Source organism: Muscardinus avellanarius, assembly GCF_963383645.1.
Source record: "Muscardinus avellanarius genome assembly, chromosome: 1".
Taxonomy (NCBI): Eukaryota; Metazoa; Chordata; class Mammalia; order Rodentia; family Gliridae; genus Muscardinus; species Muscardinus avellanarius.
This window is the reverse complement of record NC_137786.1, coordinates 208,607,507-208,630,727: the sequence shown is the minus strand read 5'-3', so window position 1 is coordinate 208,630,727 and position 23,221 is coordinate 208,607,507. Positions and strand designations below refer to the sequence as shown.

General features: G+C 39.1%; 1 protein-coding gene across 1 annotated transcript; it reads left to right on the top strand.

Moving 5' to 3' along the window:
• Positions 1-71: 71 nt before the first annotated feature.
• APIP (APAF1 interacting protein) lies at positions 72-22,316 on the top strand (the record flags this gene model as incomplete). The annotated part of the gene is made up of 7 exons (XM_080698646.1): positions 72-128; positions 10,650-10,750; positions 15,876-15,924; positions 17,404-17,521; positions 17,798-17,933; positions 21,489-21,656; positions 22,217-22,316. 7 exons carry the CDS (start codon positions 72-74, stop codon positions 22,314-22,316), a joined length of 729 nt encoding a protein of 242 aa, XP_080554772.1.
• Between the last annotated feature and the right edge of the window lie 905 nt (positions 22,317-23,221).

Here is a 23,221-nt window from a genome sequence, read left to right as displayed (position 1 = left end):
TAGCCTAGGCAGAGCGCCGGGTGCAGGGTCGTGCGCAGGTTGGTGGCCGCGGGTCCACACTCGTCTGGGCTATGTCTGCCTACCACGCTCCGGAGGGGGACTACTGCTTGCGGCAATGCGGCGCTCAGGTAGGGGCGGGGCCCCCGGCGCGCGGCAGATTGCGGGGCGGCGGGGTGCTGGCGCGGGGTCCGGTTTCAGCGCTGCAAATGCGGCTCCTTTGGCTGCAGCTGCCGGGTGTAAATGTCTGCTGGCCGCCGCTTGCGAAGTCAGAGGTCCTGCCTGGGCGTCCGACGGCTGGAGCGCGGATTGGAAAAAGGACTAGTAACGGAGCAAGGAGAGCGTGGGTGTTTATCGCGAAGATAGGCGAAGAGGGTATCCTCAGACTCAGGAGTGGAACTGGAGCTGAAGCTGATCGGGAGCTCCCTTTCTTCACCCTGGCGACCAGCTCTCCGTTGCCCAGCCGAGCTGTGCCTCCTCCGGAGCCAGCATCCTTACTTTGAGTTGCTCCTTGCCTCCTTCAGTTTAGATTAATTATGGGATGAGGCCGCCTTAAAAGATACAAGTCAGGCTGCATGGTTTTCGTTCACCTACACGCATCAACAGTGCAGATAACGCCTTCTGCGTGCTCGGAGAGTTGTGAATAAGAAAAATGGCATAGGATTCAGAGGGGAACTAGACGAATAAACAGTTTCTCTACAGTGTGACAACTTTGCCTACGAGGCAGTAAAAAACAAAAACCCTAAAGTTAGCACTTTTATTATCCTTTCTTAGGGCTGAAGGCCTCCTCAAAACACAGGTGATCTTTTTATTGGTAAGCATTTGTGTGCCGTTATTTTGTTTGAGTAAGTGACTATTTTGCAAATTAGCCAAGACGGCCTTAAAGTTAGGATGCTGGATAAGCATGATTGGATGAGGAGGGAGAAGATCTTGAATACAGGACAGTCTTCGAGAATGTCATCTAAGTGAGCATCAAAGAGCTTTAATCAAGGGACCTAGGATTCTCAAACCAAAAATGGCCAGCAGATAATTTCAAGAATAGGCATGTTTTGTTTGCTCCACTCCATGTTCATGAAACATTTCCTTTCCAAATCTAAAATAATTTTGGCCTTTATTAAAACTTCAGAACACATTATTTCACTGGCCTTTATTTCTGCCTGAGATCTGGATTGAGTTGACAAATAGGCACCACCTTTACCTGGGGCATATACTGCCCAGGTTACCATAGCTCCTAGTACTAAAGCTAGATTTGCATACACTAAATTACATTAGCCCCTCCCACCACCATAGATATTTGTTTGCCTGGTTTTACACAAATAATAAAAAAAACACTATTTGTAAAGGTTTTATAAATTGTAGAATTTCAGTATAATTGTAGGGGTTTCGGCCGAAAGAGGCCTTCTATCCTTAAGAGGAGAGTTCAGTTGTAACTGACTAATTCGACAAATATTTAATGAGTTTTTATTATGTGCCAGCCATTGTGGAATTTCACATAGTATAAGTTACATCTACTTCTTTCTCCCATTGAGCATGCTACATAGTGGGAGACACAAAAAAGTCGGTAAGGACTGTATGAAGACATTACAGTTATGATGGGAGAGAAAGTTCAAGGTATGGGAGAGCTACAGAGTGCCTCAACAGGAAATAAAGGAATCAACTAAAGCCTAAAGGATCAGGAAGATGTAACCATATGAAATAAAGGTGGTTATACATCTCATATCTTCCTTGGAGACAGCTGAGGTTCCAGACCATCACAAGTCACATGAATTTTTGGACTTCCAAGTATATATAAAAGTTATGTTCATATTATACTGTCATCTAGTAAATGTGTAATAGCATTTTTTCTAAAAAAATGCATACCTTAATTTGAAATGATTTATTACTAAAAAAAAAACATGGTAATGATCATCTGAACTACTAGAAAAAATGGCACTGATAAACTTAACTCAGGGTTGCCACAAACCTTCAATTGGAAAAATATTCAATTATTTAATGTCTGTGAAATGCAGTAGAGTATAATAAAGGTATGCCTGTAGAGGAAATAACATGTACAGAGTCTCAGAGACAAGAGCATTGTGTGTTCGTGTATCCAGAGAGGTGTGTGGTTATGAGAGCATAAAAGGGGGCAGGGTCTCCCCTCTTTTGCTTTCTGGTCTCATTGGGGATGTGCCTTTGAAAGGCATTGTGAGGTCCTTCCTTTTTCTTGTTTCCGTGACCATCAGCGGTTTGCTCCACAGTATACTCCCTGCAGTTGCCATCTGGCCCTCCTTCTGCCATCCGGCACTCCTTCCAAAGGCCTAAAAGCACTGGATTTACCTGATCATGGCCTGGAAACATGAGCCCAAATAATCTTTTCTCTTGGCAAGTTAATTATTTCAGGTATTTTGTTATAATGGCCAAAAACTGACTCCTGCTGCATATAATAGGAAATTATATTAACCATTTTGTCTTTTCTCTTTCCCTGTGTAGCTCTTCTCCATAGCATCACCACTGAACTTGTTACAATTCTGTGCCTCCAAGTTTCATTCAGTTCTCAATGACAGTGAGTGAAGTCTAATGTGATCTGGCTTCTACATCCATTGAGGCAGTTGTTACTTAAGGTTATGGATGACTCAATGTACAAATAGACTTGGCCAAGCAAAACCCTTAGTGGGGATGATCCTTGCTGCCTACCACCTTTGTGCCTTCACTAGCAGCTGAATATTGCTGGAATATATATTCTAGGACTGCCTTGGGGCCTCATTTCATGCTCAGTGATTTCAACCTCAAAGTAGCGCTTAAGCCGGGCGTGGTGGCGCACGCTTGTAATCCCGCGCTTGGGAGGCAGAGACAGGAGGATCGCGCAGGTTCGAAGCCAGCCGCGCGCTGGCTTAGGAGACCCTGTTTCCAAATAAAAATGTAAAAATAGGTCTGGGAGTGTAGTCCGGAGATAGAAGGGCTTCCAGGAACCCCAGTACCACCAAAAAAAAAAAAAAAAAAAGTAGCGCTTAACATGGCCACCAACCCTCCTGTTTCTAGTAGTCCCACTCTCTAATGTCCCTTCCCCAAGATAAGTTTTATACCTTTATTCTCTTGTCATGCCTATCATACCCTGTCCCTATACTCTCACTCTGCTTGTGACTTCATTTCTACCTAAGAAAAGAGAAACCATTAGATAGGAAAGTCCTCACCTTTCTGCTACAGATCCATCTAAAAATAAACCCAACCTACCCCTCCCTCCCCCCCCTCTCTCTCATTCTCTCTCTCTCCTCTCTCTCAGTTTTTTGTTTGTTTGTTTGTTTGTTTGTTTGTTAGCAGTACTAGGGATAGAACTCAGGGGCATTCTACCTCCAAGCTATATCCCCAGCCCTATCTTTTTCTTTTTTTAATTCCTTATTTTGAAACAGGGCCTCACTGGAGCTGGCTGCAGAACTGGGATCCTTCTATCTCAGCCTCCCAAGTACTGGGATTACAAGCATGCACCACCACGCCCGGCTCAACTTATCATTTTATAAAATAAAAGCTGCCCAGTTCCTCCACTAGGATCTCCAGGCCTCTCACCTTTTAAAGTTCTTTCTTCTCTCCTTGTCTGTCTCACTGAGTCAGCTCCTCTCTGGAAGGACCATTCTCATCAGAGTAGCTTTCAAACCCTGTATGATCTGGTCCCTACAAAGTCATTTTCTACCACTGGCTACACTTCATCACTCTGCCCTGGCCAACTGGTCTACCTGCCAAGTACCTTCTCATTCCAGCGCTTTCATACCTGCTGTTTCCTCTGCTTGGAGCACTTGCCTCTCCACACAATACCTTGTGTGTGCCCCTGCGCTCATTCATCACACACCAGCCACAGATTAAATGCATCTGCTCAGAGAGTCCTTGACTGCCTTTGTCAAAGTTCATTTCTGCTATTTTTTTCTCTTAAGTCCCCTGTTTTTTTCTTACCACTTATTACAACTTATTTCTTTTCTGTTTACTTTAAAAAAAAAAAAAAACTCTTCCCTACTGTGTAAATTCTTTTAGGGGTGTAAATTTTATTAGGGTATGGCAGGACTTTGTCTCTTTTTGTGTGTGTGTTACTGAGGATTGAACCCAAGGGCTACACCTTCAGCCCTTGTTATGTTTTGTTTTTGAAACAGCATTTCCCTAGGTTATTGAGAATATCTCTACTCACTGAGGCTGTCCTGGAACCTATACTCTTCCAGTCTCAGCATCCCAAGTACTGAGATTACAGGCCCGGGCCACCATACTGGGCTAGTACTTTGTCTGGTTCATGGCTGAATTTCCAGGGCCTAGAAAAGTGCTCTTCACATACTCAGCCCTTGGTAGATATTTATGACTGACATCCCAATGAACGCTATCACTCCCCACTCAGCTGCTTGGCCAGCCAAAAATTTGGAAGTCTTTGAAGCCCACATTTTCTTTGGTTTTGTCACCCAAAAGTCCTTTCTTTCTGTTTAACTTTTAAAATTTCTTCTGTGTCCATTTCTGCTATCCCTTAAAAATTCATTTTTAACCCAGGCCTGGTGATGCATGCCTGTAATCCTAGTACTTGGGAGGCTGAGACGAGAGGATTTTAGATTCATAGCCAACCTCAGCAACTTACTGAGGCCCTCCACAACTTATTAAGACCTTGTTTAAAAAATAAAATAGGGTTGGGTTATAGCTCAGAAGTAGAATGCTCCTGGGTTCAGTATCAGTAACACATACAAACACATACACACGCCCACAAATTTTATTTTAAAATCTTTTGGCACCCTCCTTGTTAGTCTAATCCTTTGCTTTCTTGGTCACCAACCTTCAGCCTCTTCTGTTTACTTTTAAACATTTTAAAAACAAAATCTGTTCATGTCAGCTTATATTTAAACTCAGTGATTTTCAGTCTTCTATAAAATAAGTCCCAAACTCCTGTGTCTACTATAAAAGATCTCCCATCTCTACCCCAAAGGTTATAACTCTTAAGTTGTAACCACTCCCAGCTACTGAGAGTGCTGTTCAAAATGTCCTTTTTCCCAGGGACATTCTACCTCTGAGCTATACCCCAGGCCATTTTAGTTTTTATTTTGAAATAGGGTCTCACTGAGTTGCAGAGTGTCTCCCTAAATTGCTAAGGCTGGCCTCTAACCAGCAGTCCTGTGTCAGCTTCCCAAGTACTGGAATTATAAGCAGGCGTCACCATACCTGGCTCTCTCGCTCTTCTTTGCTTACTAAGCACAGTCCCACCATCCTTCATTAACACTGGCCTCAATTATCCATCATTCTTTCTTCTAGGAAGTTTTTCTCGACTATTCTTCACTCCAACCAGTAGTTTTGGACACAGTAATGCCCTGGACCATCTTGCACTATATATTACATTGTCATTTTAGAACTGTGAATGTCTTGGCTAGATTGAGCTTCTCAACAGCAAAGATTTTGTCTTATGTTTCTTCAGACTTATTACAATATTTAGCACTCAGTAAGAGTCTGAATGAGTGAGTGAATGAATGAAGCATATGTGTGATAAATAACAGAAGAAAAGTGCAGAGAGCAAATGCCATAGCACAGCATTGGAGAAAGGGATGATCATTTCCCACTGGAAGATGAGTAGGGCACCATGAGGGAAGGGGATAGGGAGCCTGGTGTAAAGGCTGACAAGGAGGACTTGTAGGGACTGGTGGTCCAGCATGAGCAGTAACAGTACAAGGGGAAAAGAAAATATTCTTGAGGGGTAAGAAATCATATCTTAGTTATCTACTGCTGCACAGCAAATGCCCCCAAAATTTAGCAGGTGAAAACACAATGATTGTTTCCCATAGTTTCTTGAGGATTAGGGATCCAGGAGCAGCTGAGCCCATGCATGGCAGGCGGTCAGGCCGTTGTGCAGATCTATGGTCACCTCAGGCCCTAGTGGCTGTGGGATTTGCTTCTAAGCTCACTCAAGGGAGGCTGGCAGCCTCAGTTCCTCTTTGGTCATTGACTTGGACCTCAGTTCCCTGCCCAGTAGCCTTCTCCATAGGCGGTCTGATTATCCTTATGCCCCAGATCCAGTGATCCCCATAGAGAGACCAACCAAGAAGCTACCGTTTCGTGACCTAATCTCAGGACTGACATACTGTCGCTTCTGTCATGGTTTCTGGGTCACACAGATCAACCCTGATAAAATGGGAAAGGACTGTGCACAGAGATGGCTCTCAGGAGGTGGGCATCATTAAGAGCCAGCATGGAGGCTGACTTACTACAAATAGGTTGTTTAGAATTGGAAAACTTATGTAAAAAATAATGAAAGAAAATACTTGAAAAGCTAAATTGGGGCAAGAAAGAGCCTAACAGTCCAAAGATATGATATTTGAGCATTAGAAGATTTGAGGATGAAGTTCAGTGATCCAAGTAGTATATTAGTATCTTCGAAGAGTGGAGGATAACCTGGAGTAGAAGGAGATATTGTATAGGCAAGGAGACCAAATAGAAAAGATGACCTCTCTACCCCCAAATAGAACCTGAGAGGATTTTTAGTAGGACCTTATAAAGTAAGAAAAACAAGGACTGTGAAAATTTGAGTTTCACAAAGTGTAATTGCATTCAGTTTTTTGTTTTTGTGGTACTGGGAGTAGAACCCAGGGGCTTTTCTACCTCCAGGCTATACTCCCAGACCTATTTTATACTTTATTTGAAATAGGGTCTTCTTGCATTGCTGAGAGCCTCACTGAGTAGTGATCCTCCAGTCTCAGCCTCCCGAATTCTGGGATTACAAGTGTGAGCCACCACACCTGGCTTGTATTCAGTTTTTTAAAAGCCACCTTAGTTCTGAGATTATTCTTCCTACTCTTTTGATGTTAAAAATATACCTTTTTTTAAGAAGGGGATGGCCCATCTCTAAATCTATTTAATGTCATAACTCAGCAACCTTGTTTAATTCCAAGAAAGAAAAAAAAAGAAAACTTGTGTTGAAATTGAGAAGTCCCAGAATCACTGATCGAAATGATTGACTTAAAGGCACTGATACCAGAAAGTGTCTCCAGCTTGTTTTAGGGCACACAGCCAGTGGTGGTTAAAGTGGAAACCAGCCTCCAAGTCTTAATGTCTAGTCAGCGCTTGACTGATGTGAAAAAGAGAAGAATTTTTAGTGTGGCCAATGTGGATGGGAGAGAGGGAGTGTCTAAGTGAAGGTGGCTTGGCAGAGCAAACCAACAGTGTACCAAGAGGAGAATGAAATAGATGTGCAGAAAGAAACAGAGACCAAGCCCAGAGGGAAAGTCAGCTGTATGTACATGGTGCCATCCTAAGACTGAAATCAGTGAAGATTCCTGGGTCTCAGGATCATCTTTAAGCTGTTTTTACAACCATGTAGATTGTAGAATACTGACAAGTCCATATAACTTGTTCATAACAGTGAATTGTGTTCGGTGGAGATTCAGTTTATTGTTACCCTGTGGATATTATCTAATTTTGGTTTATTTGTAAATTCAAGATTCTTGATTAATTATGAATGTGCTAAATTAATGTGTGTGGTGAGGGGTTATTGGGGATTGAACCCAAGAGCATTCTGCCTCCGAGTTATACCCCCAGCCCTAATTTATTATCTAATTTTGGTTTATTTGTAAATTCAAGATTCTTGATTAATTATGAATGTGCTAAATTCATGTATGTGTGGTGGGGGGTTATTGGGGATTGAACCCAGGAGCATTCTGCCTCCGAGTTATACCCCAGCCCTATTTTATTTTTCATTTTGAAGTAGGATCTCACTAAATTGCAGAGGGCCTCACTAAGTTGTTGATGCCTGCCACAAACCTGTAATCCTCCTGCCTGGGCCTCCCAAGTCCTGGGATTACAAGTATATACCGCTATGTCTGGCTTCTAAGTTCTCTTTTGGAACAAGTTCTAACATCTCATTAGTTTCTTTATTAGTTGATGAGCTAAATAATATCTTTGACACGTTTTTTTATGTTGAGGTATAGAACCTAGGACTTTGCTCATGCCGAGCATGCACTATACTACTGAGCAATACCCCTGACCTGATATATGTTTATTTTATACTAGTATGAGTCTCCCAGATAAACCTAAGCTTGAATTTGCTTAAGTTGAAAGTAAAGGTGGGGAAAGAAATTAGCCATTATTGGCTATGAGTAGATATCTCGGGCATTCTACCTTTGAGTCACATGCCCAGTCCCTCTTTTTGTTATTTTTTTGGGTTTTGTTTTGTTTGAAACAGGGTCTTGCTAAGTTGCTGAGGCTGGCCTCAAACATGTAATCCTGGAATTACAGGTATATGCCATCATACCCAGCTTCTTAATATTTTAATGTATACTAAATACTGTTAAATATTTTTCTCCCTCACCTCTATTATAAGTCAATCTTTAGATATATATTTCACAGTTTATGTTTTAATTGGAAACCTATTTTAACAATGAAAAGGTAATTCTATTCACATTTGGGAGAGAACTAGGTACAAAACCTTATCAATTCTTGCATATATATTGATTTTTACTATCTTATTCTGAACAGTTTAAATGACTGCATTTTCATCAGATATGTCTCTACCAGTGCCTGTTAACCGATTGTCTTACTTTAATTATAATTGTGTGGGCCCGAATAAGTGAATGAAAATATACTAACAGCAGCTGCCTTATCATTATTCCTATAGTAGGAATCTTGCTAATTGCTGTAATACCTCAGTACTACAAAAGACAAAAGGGAAGAAGAGACCCATAATAACAGACTGTGTTAAGTAATGTTTGCAATTTGCTGTGCAAATGTGGTTTTAAGGATTGGAGAACTGTAGGAGTCTTCCCATTAGCTGTTCTTTAATATGTAATTAAAATATCATTTATATCTCTAAAAAAGGAAATGGCAAATTACACAGATCGTGTCTAATTTTGGCTGGATTTCTTAAGAACAGATGTAAAATATGTTTTATTATAAGTAAAAATAAAATTAATTTTAAAAAGCGATAATTTTGAAGCAGGAAACTAGCATTGATTATATCACATATGGTTCTGGGGGTTTTATATCCATCGCATCTCATTTTACTCCTCACGGCCTTCTCTTTGTGGATGAGTAAACTGAAACCCAGCGTCCTGTAAGCAGTGAGTGGTGTGATGTGGATTGGACTGTGGGTCTGCTAACTCCCCAGCCTGTGTTGAATCAGAACTTCAAGAAAGTTCTCGGTTCTTGTGTTTCTAATGTTATATTTTGAAGGTTCCTCCACCAATTATCTAAAATTAAATAGAGAACATTAGCAGTAAATTTGGAAACACACTATAATTTTAGGGATCTGGCTAAACAGCTGATGATCCTTTGGACTCAGTGGTGTTTATTTTCCCTTTTTACTGGGACCAAGATAATAAAGGAAGCTTCCTAGCTGTGCTTTGCTGCTAATGCATCTATTTCTTATTTGTCCTTGCCTTAAGGGTATAGCCCTGAGAGTCTCAAGCTTATCTGGGATTTTGAATAGGCTTTAGGGCTGAACTCATTTCTGATGGCTTGCATCCCTATCAGACTTGAAGTTCAGGGTCACAGTCCTGAGAGTTTAGTAAATACCTTTAGGAAACTTGAGGCTTTGAGCTCCCTCCCTCCCAGGTAGTCTCACTTTCATTTTTTATGGCCGCTGTGAAACCTTAACTTTTTTGCCAGCTCAGCAATGTAATTTGAAATATTTATAAAAGAATTTTTTCAGCATTTTAACTCGTTTTTATGGTAAGAGTTGTATGTCACACTTCATTGTATTTCGACCATTCCTTTCATTCATTTAAGCTGTAAAAGCAAAAAGCAGGGGGAAATGTTGGTATGTTTTTTCTAAAGGATTATTGGGCTCCTATATAAATAAGGCTTGATGTTTATTTCCATTTATTTGTGTGTGCCTGTAGACATATATCCTTGTAGGAATGGACCCAGCAGGTACTAATTGTGATAGTTTCTGAGTCTTTTTGTCATTGGCTTGTTTTTATTTTCATAATAAGTATATATTACTTTTGAAATAAGAGAAAACAATAAATCACTTTAGAAAAATGACAGGCCATTTTTAAAATAAAAATAAATTGAACCAACACAGTTTGTGTTAAATATGTAACTATCATAATGTTGCAATTTATACTTTGCCTTTAATGGAGAAGGTGTTTTGCATAAACCACTTTTCTGGACAGACTGAAGCATGTCCCTTTCAGCTTTAGAGCCTGTTTTCTTTCAGTCATTTCAGTGAACATTGGGCATTTTCCCATCTGTCCTCTCCATGGTGCTAAACTATATGGCCCTATACAGAATAATCCTCAATTACCAAGTAATACAATAAATCCACTTTTTTTTTTTTTTTTTAGGTGGTACTGGGGGTGGAACACAGGGACTTTCCACCTCCAGGCTATGCTCCCAGACCTATTGTATACTTCATTTGCAAACAGGGTCTCTAAGTTGCTGAGAGCCTACTAAGTAACTGAGGCTGGCTTTGAACCTGTGCGATCCTCCTGTCTCAGCCTCCCAAGCGCTGGGATATAATCATGCACCACCACACCCGGCTTAAATCCACTTTGTAAACACTAAAAACAAAATAATGTTTGTAATCATTTTTTTCTTGTACCATACTCTATGGCAGATAATCTTAAGGCTGCTTAGAATACATACTTGATAAAATAATGTCTATTTTTAAAGTCATATCTCCTCCTCATTCTCCTTTTACTCTTCTCATTCTTCTAATTCTTTTCTTTTAGAACCAGGAACATCCAAGATACCTGATCCCAGAACTTTGCAAACAGTTTTACCATTTGGGCTGGGTCACTGGAACTGGAGGAGGAATTAGCTTGAAACATGGGTAAGCTTCTGGCTGATTTCTTCTGAGACTTCTCCATATGAGTAGATCCCTGGGAACTAAGTCTGTGTTTTCTCCAAAGAACAGATGGTGGATTAGTTTAGGTTCTAGATGGTCAAACAACTATTTGCATAACTAAATGGAACCAATATACAAAGTTGCAGTTATAATAAATACCTAAAGATTTATGAATCATAATTTCTAATCAGAATAATTTGGTCCTCAGTCTTTGGAGTACAAAGTGAGATCATGTACTGCTAATTATGTTCATATGTCTGGAATTATAAAGAATCCTTTCTAGGTAAACAGAATTTGTTTCAGAGGTTCAGATACTTTTTTTGTGTGCTTTGGGTAGGAGAGTACTGGGGATTAAGCTCAGTGGTTCTACCTTTGAGCCATACCCCCAACCCTATTTTATCTTTTTATTTTAAAGCATGGTCTCTCTAAGCTGCTGAGAGCTTCACTAAATTTCTGAGGTTGGCAAATCTCAACTTCCCAAATACTAGAATTACAGGCATGTACCATCACGCCAGCTTATATACATATTTTAAAAATACTTAGCCAGGCATGGCGGCACAGGCTTGTAATACCAGTACTTGGGGGGCTGAGACAGGAGGATCCCGGCTCCTTGGCCAGCCTCAGCTACTTAGGCCCTCTGCAACTTAGTGAGACCCTATTTCAAAAATAAAGAATAAAAAACAGGGCTGGGATGTAGCTCAGAGTTAGAATTAAGCCCCTGGGTTCAATCCACAGTGCTGGGGGGAAAAATAACTTAAATGCAAGTTTTTAACCATAAAAAATTCTAAAAGTTGGGGTCGGGCGTGGTGATGCACGCTTGTAATCCCTGCACTTGGGAGGCTGAGACAAGAGGATTGCACATGTTCGAAATCAGCCTCAGCTACTTGGTGAGGCGCTCAGCAACCTAGTGAGACCCTGTTTCCAATAAAATATAAAATAGGTCTGGGAGTATAGCCCGGAGGTAAAAAGCCCCTGGGTTCCACCCCCAGTACCACCAAATAAATTAATTAATTTAATTAAATAAAAATTCTAAAAGTTGTATTTTATTGAGTCAAAAGAAAGACCATAAACTATTCTAAGCTGCTCTTTATTTCTCAGAAATCAAAAACAGAAGTACTGTACTTGAAATGAACCAGAGGGGGGATAGTTCTTTTTATCGTTCATTAGAGTTATTTAATGTCTTTCCTCCAAGAAGATGAAGAATAAATATCTTACAGTTGAATATAAAGGTTATGAAGTCTCATTCTCTCAAAGGTTTCTGAAATGGGAAAAATGTTTTTCCTCCTGAAATATTTTAGGAATATTACTGTCTGGATGCTAAATGTTAAACTGAGTGACACTGATTTACTTCTTTACCTTAATTCACTTTCTTTAACAAAATTAGATTATTAAAATATGTATATGCTATTGAGCGTGTGTGAGTAGGGGTGGGGCATCGATCCTCTAAGTAGGCCACATTACATAATAAATAAAACATAAAATAAATAAAATCAGAACAGTTTGGACAGAAAGAATTTTAAGTCATACCACAAGAGGTTGCTGTTATAGTTCCATCTACTCCAAGTCCCCAAGTAATCCTGCTCCTCATGGTTCATCTCTACATCCATCTGCGCCCCCCTCACCATCACCCCAGCTGCTGATGTGTCAGTTCAGCAGTGGCTGTGCGGGACTTCAGATTTATGCCCAAACTTTACAGTTGGGGTGTTCATGGCAAACCCCACACCAACAACCTTTTATTCTTGTTACACTTATCCATATAGAAGTTGAGCCCCACTAATTTGTTTTCCCTACTGTATAATTTCTGATAAATCATATTCTAAATGTTGCCTTTAGTTAACTATTATCTATTTACATGTACAGAAAATAGTTTTGTATGTATAGAATAGAGTTCTCTGTCAAACCAAACTAAACCATTTCTAACTGGTTCTTTTTAGAGAAAAAACAGGAAAATTAAATACGGAAATGCAGAATCAAGGATTTTTTTTATTGTTTTTGCAAAAAGTCATAAAGGACTCTTTTTTTTTTTTTTTTTTTTTTTTGGTGGTACTGGAGGTGGAACCCAGGGTCTTTCTACCTCTGGGCTACTTGTAGCAGAATTTTATTAATCCATCCACTGTGATTGTGTGTGGCCACCAGAAACCACTTATTGGCACATCTTTTAAAATTAAATGGCTTTTATAGTGCTGCAATCAATTTATAGGAAGGTTACGTCCTGTATAAAATGATTTATTTTCCTTAGATTCTTAGGTGAGGAGCTCCTCCTGGAGGTCACAAATGGAAAGAGCAGTCTATGACACTGGAACTTTATTTTTTGGTTTAAAAAGTAGAATAGGTATTTCCTAGTGAAACACTGAATTTTCGTCCTCCTATTTCAGTGACTTCATGAGCCCACATCACTAACTTCATCAACAACGTCATTCTTACGTCACTAGTGATAGTTTGGTTTGCTTTTTCTTACTCTTAGGCCAAATAAATTTGGAATGTAGTGCAAAGTCAGATTGTGTTTTCAGAGTAGTACTTACAGTCTTTGGTAACAGAATTATTAACTGCTTCTAAGGCATGGCTGAAATCATTCCAGTTTACACTACTGTGTGGTACTAAACCATGTTTGCACATAAAGGACAGCTTAGGATACACATAAGAGTTAAATCAGAAGGAGGAAACAGAAGACTAAGAAAATCGTAATCAGGGTCACTTCAGGATACCCATCAGCCATTGTGTTTAGGTTCAAATGTAACTACCATTCAAATGTAGCATTTATTTTCACAATATAATATTGATATGTCAGAGACATAACCCTGTTGCACATTCTTAGGATTACAGTTAATTTTAAATCATAGAAAAGATCATTGGGGCATAGTCATTTCTAATGATTTTCTTATTGCCCATAGAGTTAATAAAAACAGAAGCAACTGAATGCACACACATTATGAATTCTTCGATTTTTTTTTCCTTCCTTGCTACACAGTGAAAGAACAGTCGAGAAAAGTAAATTCCAAAACTTAACACCATGAAATTCAAAATGCTTTTTGTGTTTCGCTTACAACATTAATCTCTGGTATGTTTTTCCAGATATCTTTTTTTGTGGAAATGAGATGTGTTTTAGACTAAGAATTTCTTAGCTAATCTTTTTTTTTTTTTTTTTTTTTTTTTTGGTGGTGGTACTAGGGGGTGAAGCCCAGAGGCTTTCTACCTCCAGGCTATTCCCTCAGACCTATTTAATACTTTATTTGGAAATAGGGTATCACTAAGTAGCTGAGAGCTTCACTAAGTAGCTGAGACTGGCTTTGAACCTGTACAATCCTCTTGTCTCAGCCTCCCAAGCTCTGGGATTACAAGCATGTATTACCATGCCGGATTCCTTAGCTAATCTTTTAATTGCTGAAAGTTTATCAAAACCTAAATGATTCCTGTTTTACAATGGTAGTAAAAAATGGACTTAGCGTGCCAAGTCACTTGAAGAAACAGAATAAATACCCTAGGTTTTCCTACTTTGTAAGTGGATGTTATTTACCAGCAGGCCATTCTGTACATTATTTCCATCTGTTCCCAGGGCTGCATAAATTTCTCCCTACACAAAAGACCTATGCGCCGGGTGTGGTGGCACACACTTGTAATCCCCGCAGAGGATTACAGAGACAGAGACAGGAGGCAGAGACAGGAGGATTGTGCGAGTTCTAAGCCAGCCTCACTGGCTTAAGAGACCCTGTTTCCAAATAAAATATAAAATAGGTCTGGGAGTATAGCCTGGAGGTAGAAAGGTTCCATCCCCAGCACCACACACACACACCAAAAAAGACCTATGCGTTCACTTGCCTGTGGAAGTGAGTGGATCGTGTACCACCCACGATTATAGAGTTTCTTCCAAGCGATTTGTAGGTCACTCTTACGGTAAAGGGCCTGGCAAACAGTGATTCCACAAGTTCCAGAGGATGCCCCTTGGTGATCCGTGCTGCTGCCACAGAGCTTAGAACAACAGCTAATTCTGGTGTGTGGGTGTACCTTACTGTTTGCCCCGCATTACCTGGTGTTTTTCTAGACTTTAACTGACCAGTGGAACCATACGAAACTTCATTTCACCTCAAGTTTCTTTAGTGCCACACCTGCAGGTTTATCAGTAGCCCTGACTTTGACAGTGCAGTACCTGCCCTCATCCTCATTTCCACCAAAGCACTGATGCTTGTTCAGGTCCCCACGGCCTCAGTAACATCACGTGCTGGCATTCCCTCAGCTGGCATCTGTGTGGCAGCTCACTAATACTCTTTCAGAGGTAAACCAGTAATGAGCCCAAGGACCTTTGTTGAGGATTGAAACAATTTAGAGAAGATGTTGAAATTAATTTGTAAATCAAATTTGAGAATGCTTTGTGGAAAATGGTAGAGAATAGCATTGCCCGTAGACAGCATCTTGTAATAATGAGGTCTTCTCATGTAGCCTTTCTTCCTATATTTTTAACTTTTTGTAATTGTTTTTAACTTTATTGCCAAGTACTTTCCAAGATAGCATGTGCTTTCCAAATAAGCAACATAGCTCAATTATAAAAATTAACTATGATAATGCTGCAGTTTAACAAACTGTCCAGCAGAGGTCTCTAAACATCGTGGTTTGTAATAGCTGTTGAAGCAATAAAATTACACCTGATACTGTGCATGACCAGAAAGCTATCGAGCACATTTCCCCCGATTAAATTTTAATAACTGCATTTCACAAGTGATAGGATAAACTCTGGTACTTGTTCAGTGTGCCCAGGTGCTAACCTTACATACTCAGAATTTATTTCTTCTAACTAGATAAAAGCCCATTACCATACATTTTATACCATGAAAATAAATATATATGAAAATGTGGAAAACAAAAGCAACTACCAATATTTTGCTATGTCACCAGCTGTGCACAAAGATATTAAAGTAGCTTGGCGTTCTTTCTATGCAGCCTTAATCTGTAATTAAACCAAGCAACTTGTTTGTGTGACTTGATTTTTAAAGAACATTAATGATTAGACTGCAAGGACATGCTTTTCTTTGTGCTAGAGTAGAAAGTTAGTTTAAGTTATTATAGCTATTAGTTAAAATTAGTTAAATTACTTGATTTCTACATTTTGTGTTACCAGCAATGAAATCTACATTGCCCCCTCAGGAGTACAAAAGGAACGAATTCAGGTATGTTGAAAGAATCTCTCTTTAAACCCAAATGGCTTTTCTTTACTGGCTGACTGTTGTTTTATGAATTGGAATTACTTCTAAAACTTTGTGTTCGTTTTGAAGGCTGGTTATGTTGTGATAATTTAATCGATAAACATTTGTTGAGTAACTATTAAGTGTTTGTTGAGTAATTATTAAATGTTTTTGTAAGCTACTAAGTATCCTCCATATAACCAGTATATGTTTGGAAATTTCATTCAACCTGTAGAGGGCAAAAGAGTATAATCTGAAATCACAATAAAAAGTGACTATAATTTTGCGGCCTTATGCTATATCAGGTTAGTGGGGCAAACAGGTGGTCCAGTCTGATTTATGTTTCATAGTAGCAAAGCTATTCCAATTTAAAGTTATAGAACTTTATTTCAAAATTTTGAGACATATCATTATATATTAATACAGAAATAATACTCAGAATCTAGTCTTAAAAAACACATAATAGTATATATTATTTTGGTCTACGACAGGAAAAAAGAAAAGCTGCTTCATTAATAAAGCATTTATATTGTAGCTTATATTAAACCCTGGCCAATGAAAGTTACAAATCAGAAATAAACATGGATTACTAAGAAAAATCTGTGGATCTACAAACTTCCTTGAAACTTAAAAAGTGGGGGAGCACAGTGGTGTACTTTTATAATCCCAGCTACTCAGCAGGCTGAGGCAGGAGGATTACAAGTTCAAGGCCAGCCTGGGCAACTTAGCAAGACCTTGTCTCAAAATAAAATTGTTTTCAAAGGGGGCTGAAGATGTAACTTGGTGGGTAGGGCACTTGCCTAGCATTTGTGAAGCCCTGGGTTTGATCGCCAATACAAAAAAAGAAGAAGAAAGAGGAGGAGGAGGAGGAGGAGGAGGAGGAGGAGGAGGAGGAGGAGGAGGAGGAGGAGACGACAACAAAGAGGAAAAGGAAGATGAGGAAAGAACTTTAAGAATAATATGCTTTAAGCCGGGCGTGGTGGCGCACACTTGTAATCCCAGTACATGAGAGGCTGAGACAGGAGGATCCCACAGGTTTGAAGCCAGCCTCAGCTACTTAGTGAGGCTCTCAGCAACTTAGTGAGACCCTGTTTCCAAATAAAGTATAAAATAGGTCTGGGAATATAGCCAGGAGGTAGAAAACCCCTGGGTTTCATTCCCAATACCACACACATACACACAAAAAGAATAATAGACTTTACTGAGATTAGCCTGAGTACCAGTTAATTTTCTAGAGAGGAAAATTTTACTCTAAAAATTTACTCTTATTTTTAAGAGACGTGAAAAAAATATTAGTTCTTCATGTCAGTATTTTTTTTCAAATTCTAAAGAAAAGTGATTTTTAAAACTCTTAGGAGTATTTTGGTTAGTAAAAGCATTTTTTATTTCTCAATAAAAGTGGCATTTCTAATGGCTACTGTGTTATGCCTTTTTTTCCCCGCCTTTCTTTCCCCCTATTAATAGCCGGAAGACATGTTTGTGTGTGATATAAATGAACGGGATATAAGTGGACCTCCAGCATCCAAGAAGCTAAAGAAAAGCCAGTGCACCCCCCTTTTCATGAATGCCTACACAATGAGAGGTACGGCAAACGTGCACGTGACGAGTATTTGCAAAGTAGGAGCCCCTCAGCAATAGTAGTTATCATTTTTGTTAACCTTTCTTGAAAACCTACTATGTTTAAGGACTTTAAATCATTCATTTCTCATATCAGCAGCTATTATTATCCTACTTAACCTTCTACCCACCACCAACTTATCATTCCATGTCAAAATAAGTGAGCCTGTAGCTGCATATGTGCGTGTTGTGTGTTTAGTTTGTCCTCGCTGAGCGTGTGATTTTATTCTTCCTCCCTCAGGAGCAGGCGCAGTGATTCATACGCACTCTAAAGCTGCTGTCATGGCCACCCTTCTCTTTCCAGGACGGGAGTTTAAAATTACACATCAAGAGATGATAAAAGGAATAAGGAAATGTACCTCAGGAGGGTATTATAGGTACTACTGCCTTTTTTGTTTGTTTGTTTCTGGCTTAAAAAATTTGTAAAGTTTTTTTCTTCTTTGATAAATAGAATATTGATCTTTTTATACATATCACCAGATGCTGTAGAAGCTATGGAAAATAATATGCCACTTAATATTATACTTCTAGATCTAGTCTCAATCACACAAATCCTCCTCCGTCATTCCTCAGCCATGGTAAATTATTAGCAGCATGAATCATGAAGTGTTTGTTAAAGTAAAACAAAAAGGTCTTGGCTGAGATTACAATAGAGATGGACAAATTATGTCTCTGTTGTACCCAAAGAGCAAGAGTCCCGCTTTCACTCTGTCTTTAGGAGACCTGAACTGCGACTGGAGTTTAGACTTCACATAAATTTAACTCAATATTTCTATAATATTTTTCTGTTTATTAAAAGTTTTCTAATCAGCCGGTGGCGCACGCTTGTAATCCAAGCATTCGGGAGGCTGAGACCAGAGGGTCGCGGTTCGTAGACAGCCTCAGCGATTTAGTGAGGCCCTCCGCAACTTAGTGAGACCCTGTTTCAAAATAAAGAATAAAAAATAGGGCAAGGGGTGTAGCTCAGAGGTCGAATGTCCCTGGGTTCCATCCTCCGTACCACACACACACACAAAAAAAAGTTTTTTAGTCATCTTAGTTAAATAGATCTCAATGTTTTAGAAATTTTCGGTGTGGAAAGAGCATGGATGATTAAATAAGTCCATTAGCCCACAACAATGACGTTATTATTCATAAATCTAGAATACAGTGGCATAAAGAAGCTCAGTGCCCATACACAAGCTAAGCTTCATCTTTATGCTGAGTAGCCTTCTTCCTGAGCCATCAGAACCTGAGAGCCTACCTTGTTTAGAGAAAAATAGTGCCGGTTTTATTAAAGTGTTCTTAGAGCTATATCTTACCTTTTTTCACATAAGAGAATGTACATCATTAAACTAGTGTGCAGAGAAGTTCTTTTGATTTGATTTCAGTTAATATTTATTGTGTGCCTAAAGCATTCCTCAATATTATGAAAATACCTATTTACAAGAGTTAAATATTAAATATTAAAATACACATACTAGAGAAAGTACAGCCCCATATTACCTTTTTCCATATCTGGATCTTGAAGCAGAGTCCTTACCAATGCTGTTTCCTATGTGTCTGACTGCTTTGATAAAGAAATAAGAACAGGTCAGAAGAGTGCAGGGAAGGATGGGGTAGAAACAGAGTGTAATAGAGACCCTTCGGGGTTTTGTGCAGGAAAAAATGGCATCCATGAAAAGATACTCTTTGTTAGGTATGACATATACATTTTGTATATTCAACATTTCAGAATTTGAAAAATAAAAAGTAAGAGTGTGTGTGTGTATGTGTGTGTGTTTGTGTGTGTTTGTGTTTATGCGCGCGCACATGCGCGCGCACGTTGCTAGGGATAAAACCCAGAACCTTGCCATCAGCTTTACCCCCAGCCCCATAGTCCTTTAAGGTCCTCTTTGTAATTTTTTTTTTTTTAACCTTTTTAGGAAATGAGTAACGGGATCATTGCTTTAGCTCAGGAAACAGTAATACTTTATCTGAATTTGGGGAGCATTCTAAGAATCTAAACAAAATATAAAGGTCAATGAAAGCTGAAAGAAGTAACAGAGGGTACAGTTTTAACAATCTCTGCTCTTTTTTTACCTTTAAAAAAAAAAAAAGCAGCGCTTGGGGTGTAACTCAGTGGTAATTTGGGCTTAGCATGCACAAGACCCTGGGTTCAGTCTGTAGCACAAAAGGAAAGGAAAGAAGACAAATCTTAAGAAGAAAAGAAAACCCCAATTTTAAAATTCTTAGTTCTTACCAGGGGAAATTAGCCTGTCAATAGGATTGTCCTCCCTTTTCTAAACAACATGCCTTTGTAGAGTGGAAAAAAAAAACAACACTGGATGGTCAACGCACACTTCTGGCCTTGTTTCTTATTTAACTTATCAGGATCAGTATCTTGTGTGTGAAAAGGGATGACTGGTTTGAATTATATTTTAAGCCTTGTTTTGCTGTGAAATTATTTTGAACCCGGAAATTTTATCTGACTGTTCAATGTATGATACAGAAAAACTTTAATTTGAAGTTCTCCTGCCAAGTTTGAGGAAATATTTGAGACTAGCAGTTCATTCCTTCCATATTTGAGGGGGTGTGTGTGTGTGTGTGTGTGTGTGTGTGTGTGTGTGTGTGTGTGTAACTGAGGAGGGCCCCCAAGGGCATTCTGCCTCCAAATTACACCCCAGCCCTATTTTATTTATTTATTTGTTTATTGATTTATTATTTATTTATTTATTTGCGGGTCTGGGGATGGAACACCAGGGCATTTTACCTCCGAGCCACATCCCCTGCCCTATTTGTTATTCTTTATTTTGAAACAGGGTCTCACTAAGTTGCAGAGGGCCTCACTAAGTAGCTGAGGCTGTCTACAAACCGCGATCCTCCAGTTTCAGCCTCCCGAATGCTGGGATTACAAGCGTGCGCCACCACGCCCGGCTTTTTATTTTTTATTTTGAAACAGGGTTTCCCTAGGTTGTAAGAGGGCCTCACTAAGTAGCTGAGGTTAGCCCCCAACCTGCAAACCTCCTGTTTTAGCCTCCCAAGTACTGGCATGTGCCACTATATCTGGCTCTTGAGGATGCTTTATAATTACCTCTGTTTCATCTAAAATTAAATAATTGGTAACTCCATACTATAATTATAATGGTTGGCCAAGTTATTAATCACAGGATAGCTACCTAACCTATACCTTCCCTGAAGGAGTATGTCTGGTAACACTTTAGGCAGAACTTATTTTGCTAAGTTCACAAACTACAGAGGTGAAATATGGCATATGTTACATTAGCAGTGCAACAGAAATCCATGCAAAAAGGTAGACTCCACTGAGCTTTGAGGAGGTATAAGTGACTCAAGAATAAAGATTAATTTTATTAGTAACTAAGTCATTTGCTTGAATGTTGTTACATTTTGTTCTCATCACATGTATTCACTGAGAATAAAGTAGAAGTTAAATTCTAATGCTAGATTTTATAATATTCTGAAAGTATTATTCCCGAAAGTTCTTGCTACCCTGGTGCCACACATCACTTTGGCATTTATTGATTTGCCTGTTCAAGATACTTTGGAGTCCTACAGAGGTAACTGCTGGGAAGTTCTTACTTAATATATAGCTCAGTTTTAATCCTATCTACACTTGTTTCCGAGGTTTATCACTTCCTTCTCATCTTTTACAAATATTATGATTGTCTTTGCTTCAAGGGAATACTTGTATGATCTTGATGATTCTTAGATTTTAGTATACTATACAAATTTATGCCATCCACATTTAGGAGTATCTGCCAAATTCCCAAACTATCTCTTGATAAAGATATGCAAGATGCACAGAATAACATGTAATATCTTGTTCATAATTTGAGAGGCCTTTCCAGATATAGAGAGAATACTTAGTTATTTACTTGGAAAAAAAATCAAAAATTGTATATGTGAATACTTTGTTCACTTAATGGGGAAAAATGGCCTGTTTTACCTTACAGGTATGATGATATGTTAGTGGTACCCATTATTGAGAACACTCCTGAGGAGAAAGACCTCAAAGAACGAATGGCTCGTGCAATGACCGAGTACCCCGACTCCTGCGCGGTGCTGGTCAGGCGCCACGGAGTGTATGTGTGGGGAGAAACGTGGGAGAAGGCCAAAACCATGTAAGTGCAACCCGTGAGCACCCGGGATGAGTCCCTGTGCTCTGAATATGAAAGTGAACAAAATATGTTCTGTGACTTTAAATGAAGTATGATTTCTTTTTGTGTTTTATCAATTAAATCAATGTAACTTAAAAAGTTTATTTCTAGATATTTGATTTTTGTTGTGTATGGATTGTTTGAGAAGTATTTGTTGGATCAGCTACTGTTTGGGAAGGCTTTATGGACTGATCCAAAGAAGAATGAGATACAGATCCTAAGTATAAGATTTATTTAAAAAAAAAAATAAAGGCACACAGAAAAAATATAAAATTTATAAATAGTCATTTAAAACCCTTTTACTTCCTGAGAAGTATAAAATATGATTATATGATTCAGTATAATTCCTTTGTATGTTTTAAAAATTTGTGGAGCAAAGTTAGGACATTTGAGCCTCGGATTGGGGGAGGGAAAATGTCCAGGCTCCAGGAGGGAAGCAGAGTGATCTGGATAGAAGACTGTGGAAGGTTGAGGAGCTCCTCTTCAGTAAACGCCTTCAGTTCTTCTCACTTTTTCTTTTGCAGGTGTGAATGTTATGACTATTTATTTGATATTGCCATATCAATGAAGAGAGTAGGACTTGATCCTTCACAGCTCCCAGTTGGAGAAAATGGAATTGTATAAGCCAAATAGAAGTTTAATTATATACGGAGATAAAGCTAACCTTAATTATTTTGTAAATTACTGAATTTTTTTAAATGAATTGAAATTTTCCAGGACATCATGAATTTATCACTAAATAGTACAAACGATCATCACAGTTAATCTCGTCTGACATTGGATGGTATTTGCTTGTATTATTGTGATTTTTAAGTGACAGGGCAGTGGAATAAAAAAATTTTTTATATGAAAGTTTATAACAGCAACATATTTTCCTTTAAATTAATTTCCTTATTATGTACATTCAGAGAATTCCCTTAATCTTTAAAGCTTATAAATGTAATCAATTTATTATAATTTATTATAATTATATTTATAATAATGTTATAACAATTTATTAGAAATCTTCCATTTAATTATGAAATGAGCATCTTCCCAACCTCACCCTTCCTTCTATCAGATCTCCAACAGTCTCTCCCCATCAACTCTCAGAGGATGGCCTCACCTCATAGATTGACTTGGAAGACAACTGACTCACTGTCCCACTTCACGGTCCCACCGACTTTCCCACCTGCAGCCCCTCTGCCCGTCCTTCCTCGGGGCTGGTTCTGAGTCCAGTTCTCCCACTTACACTGTGAATCCGTGTCCTCAGACCTTTTTAAGGGCTTTGCTTCTGCCAGGTTCTCTAGGTTTACCCCCATTTTTGTATTGTGAGTTTTTTACCCTATCTACTGAGGCTTTTTCCTTAATGTAAAATCGTGCTGTGATCTTGAAACACACACAAGCAAGCTTTGTCTTTGACCTTCCAGCATCTTCAGAGCAAAGTTTGAAGAGATTTGTCCATTCCTTTGCCAGCCCTCTGCTGTCTCCTTTGCTCCTTGACCCACTCCTGTCAGGCTGTACCACTCCATGGCGCAGCTCTTGCCAAG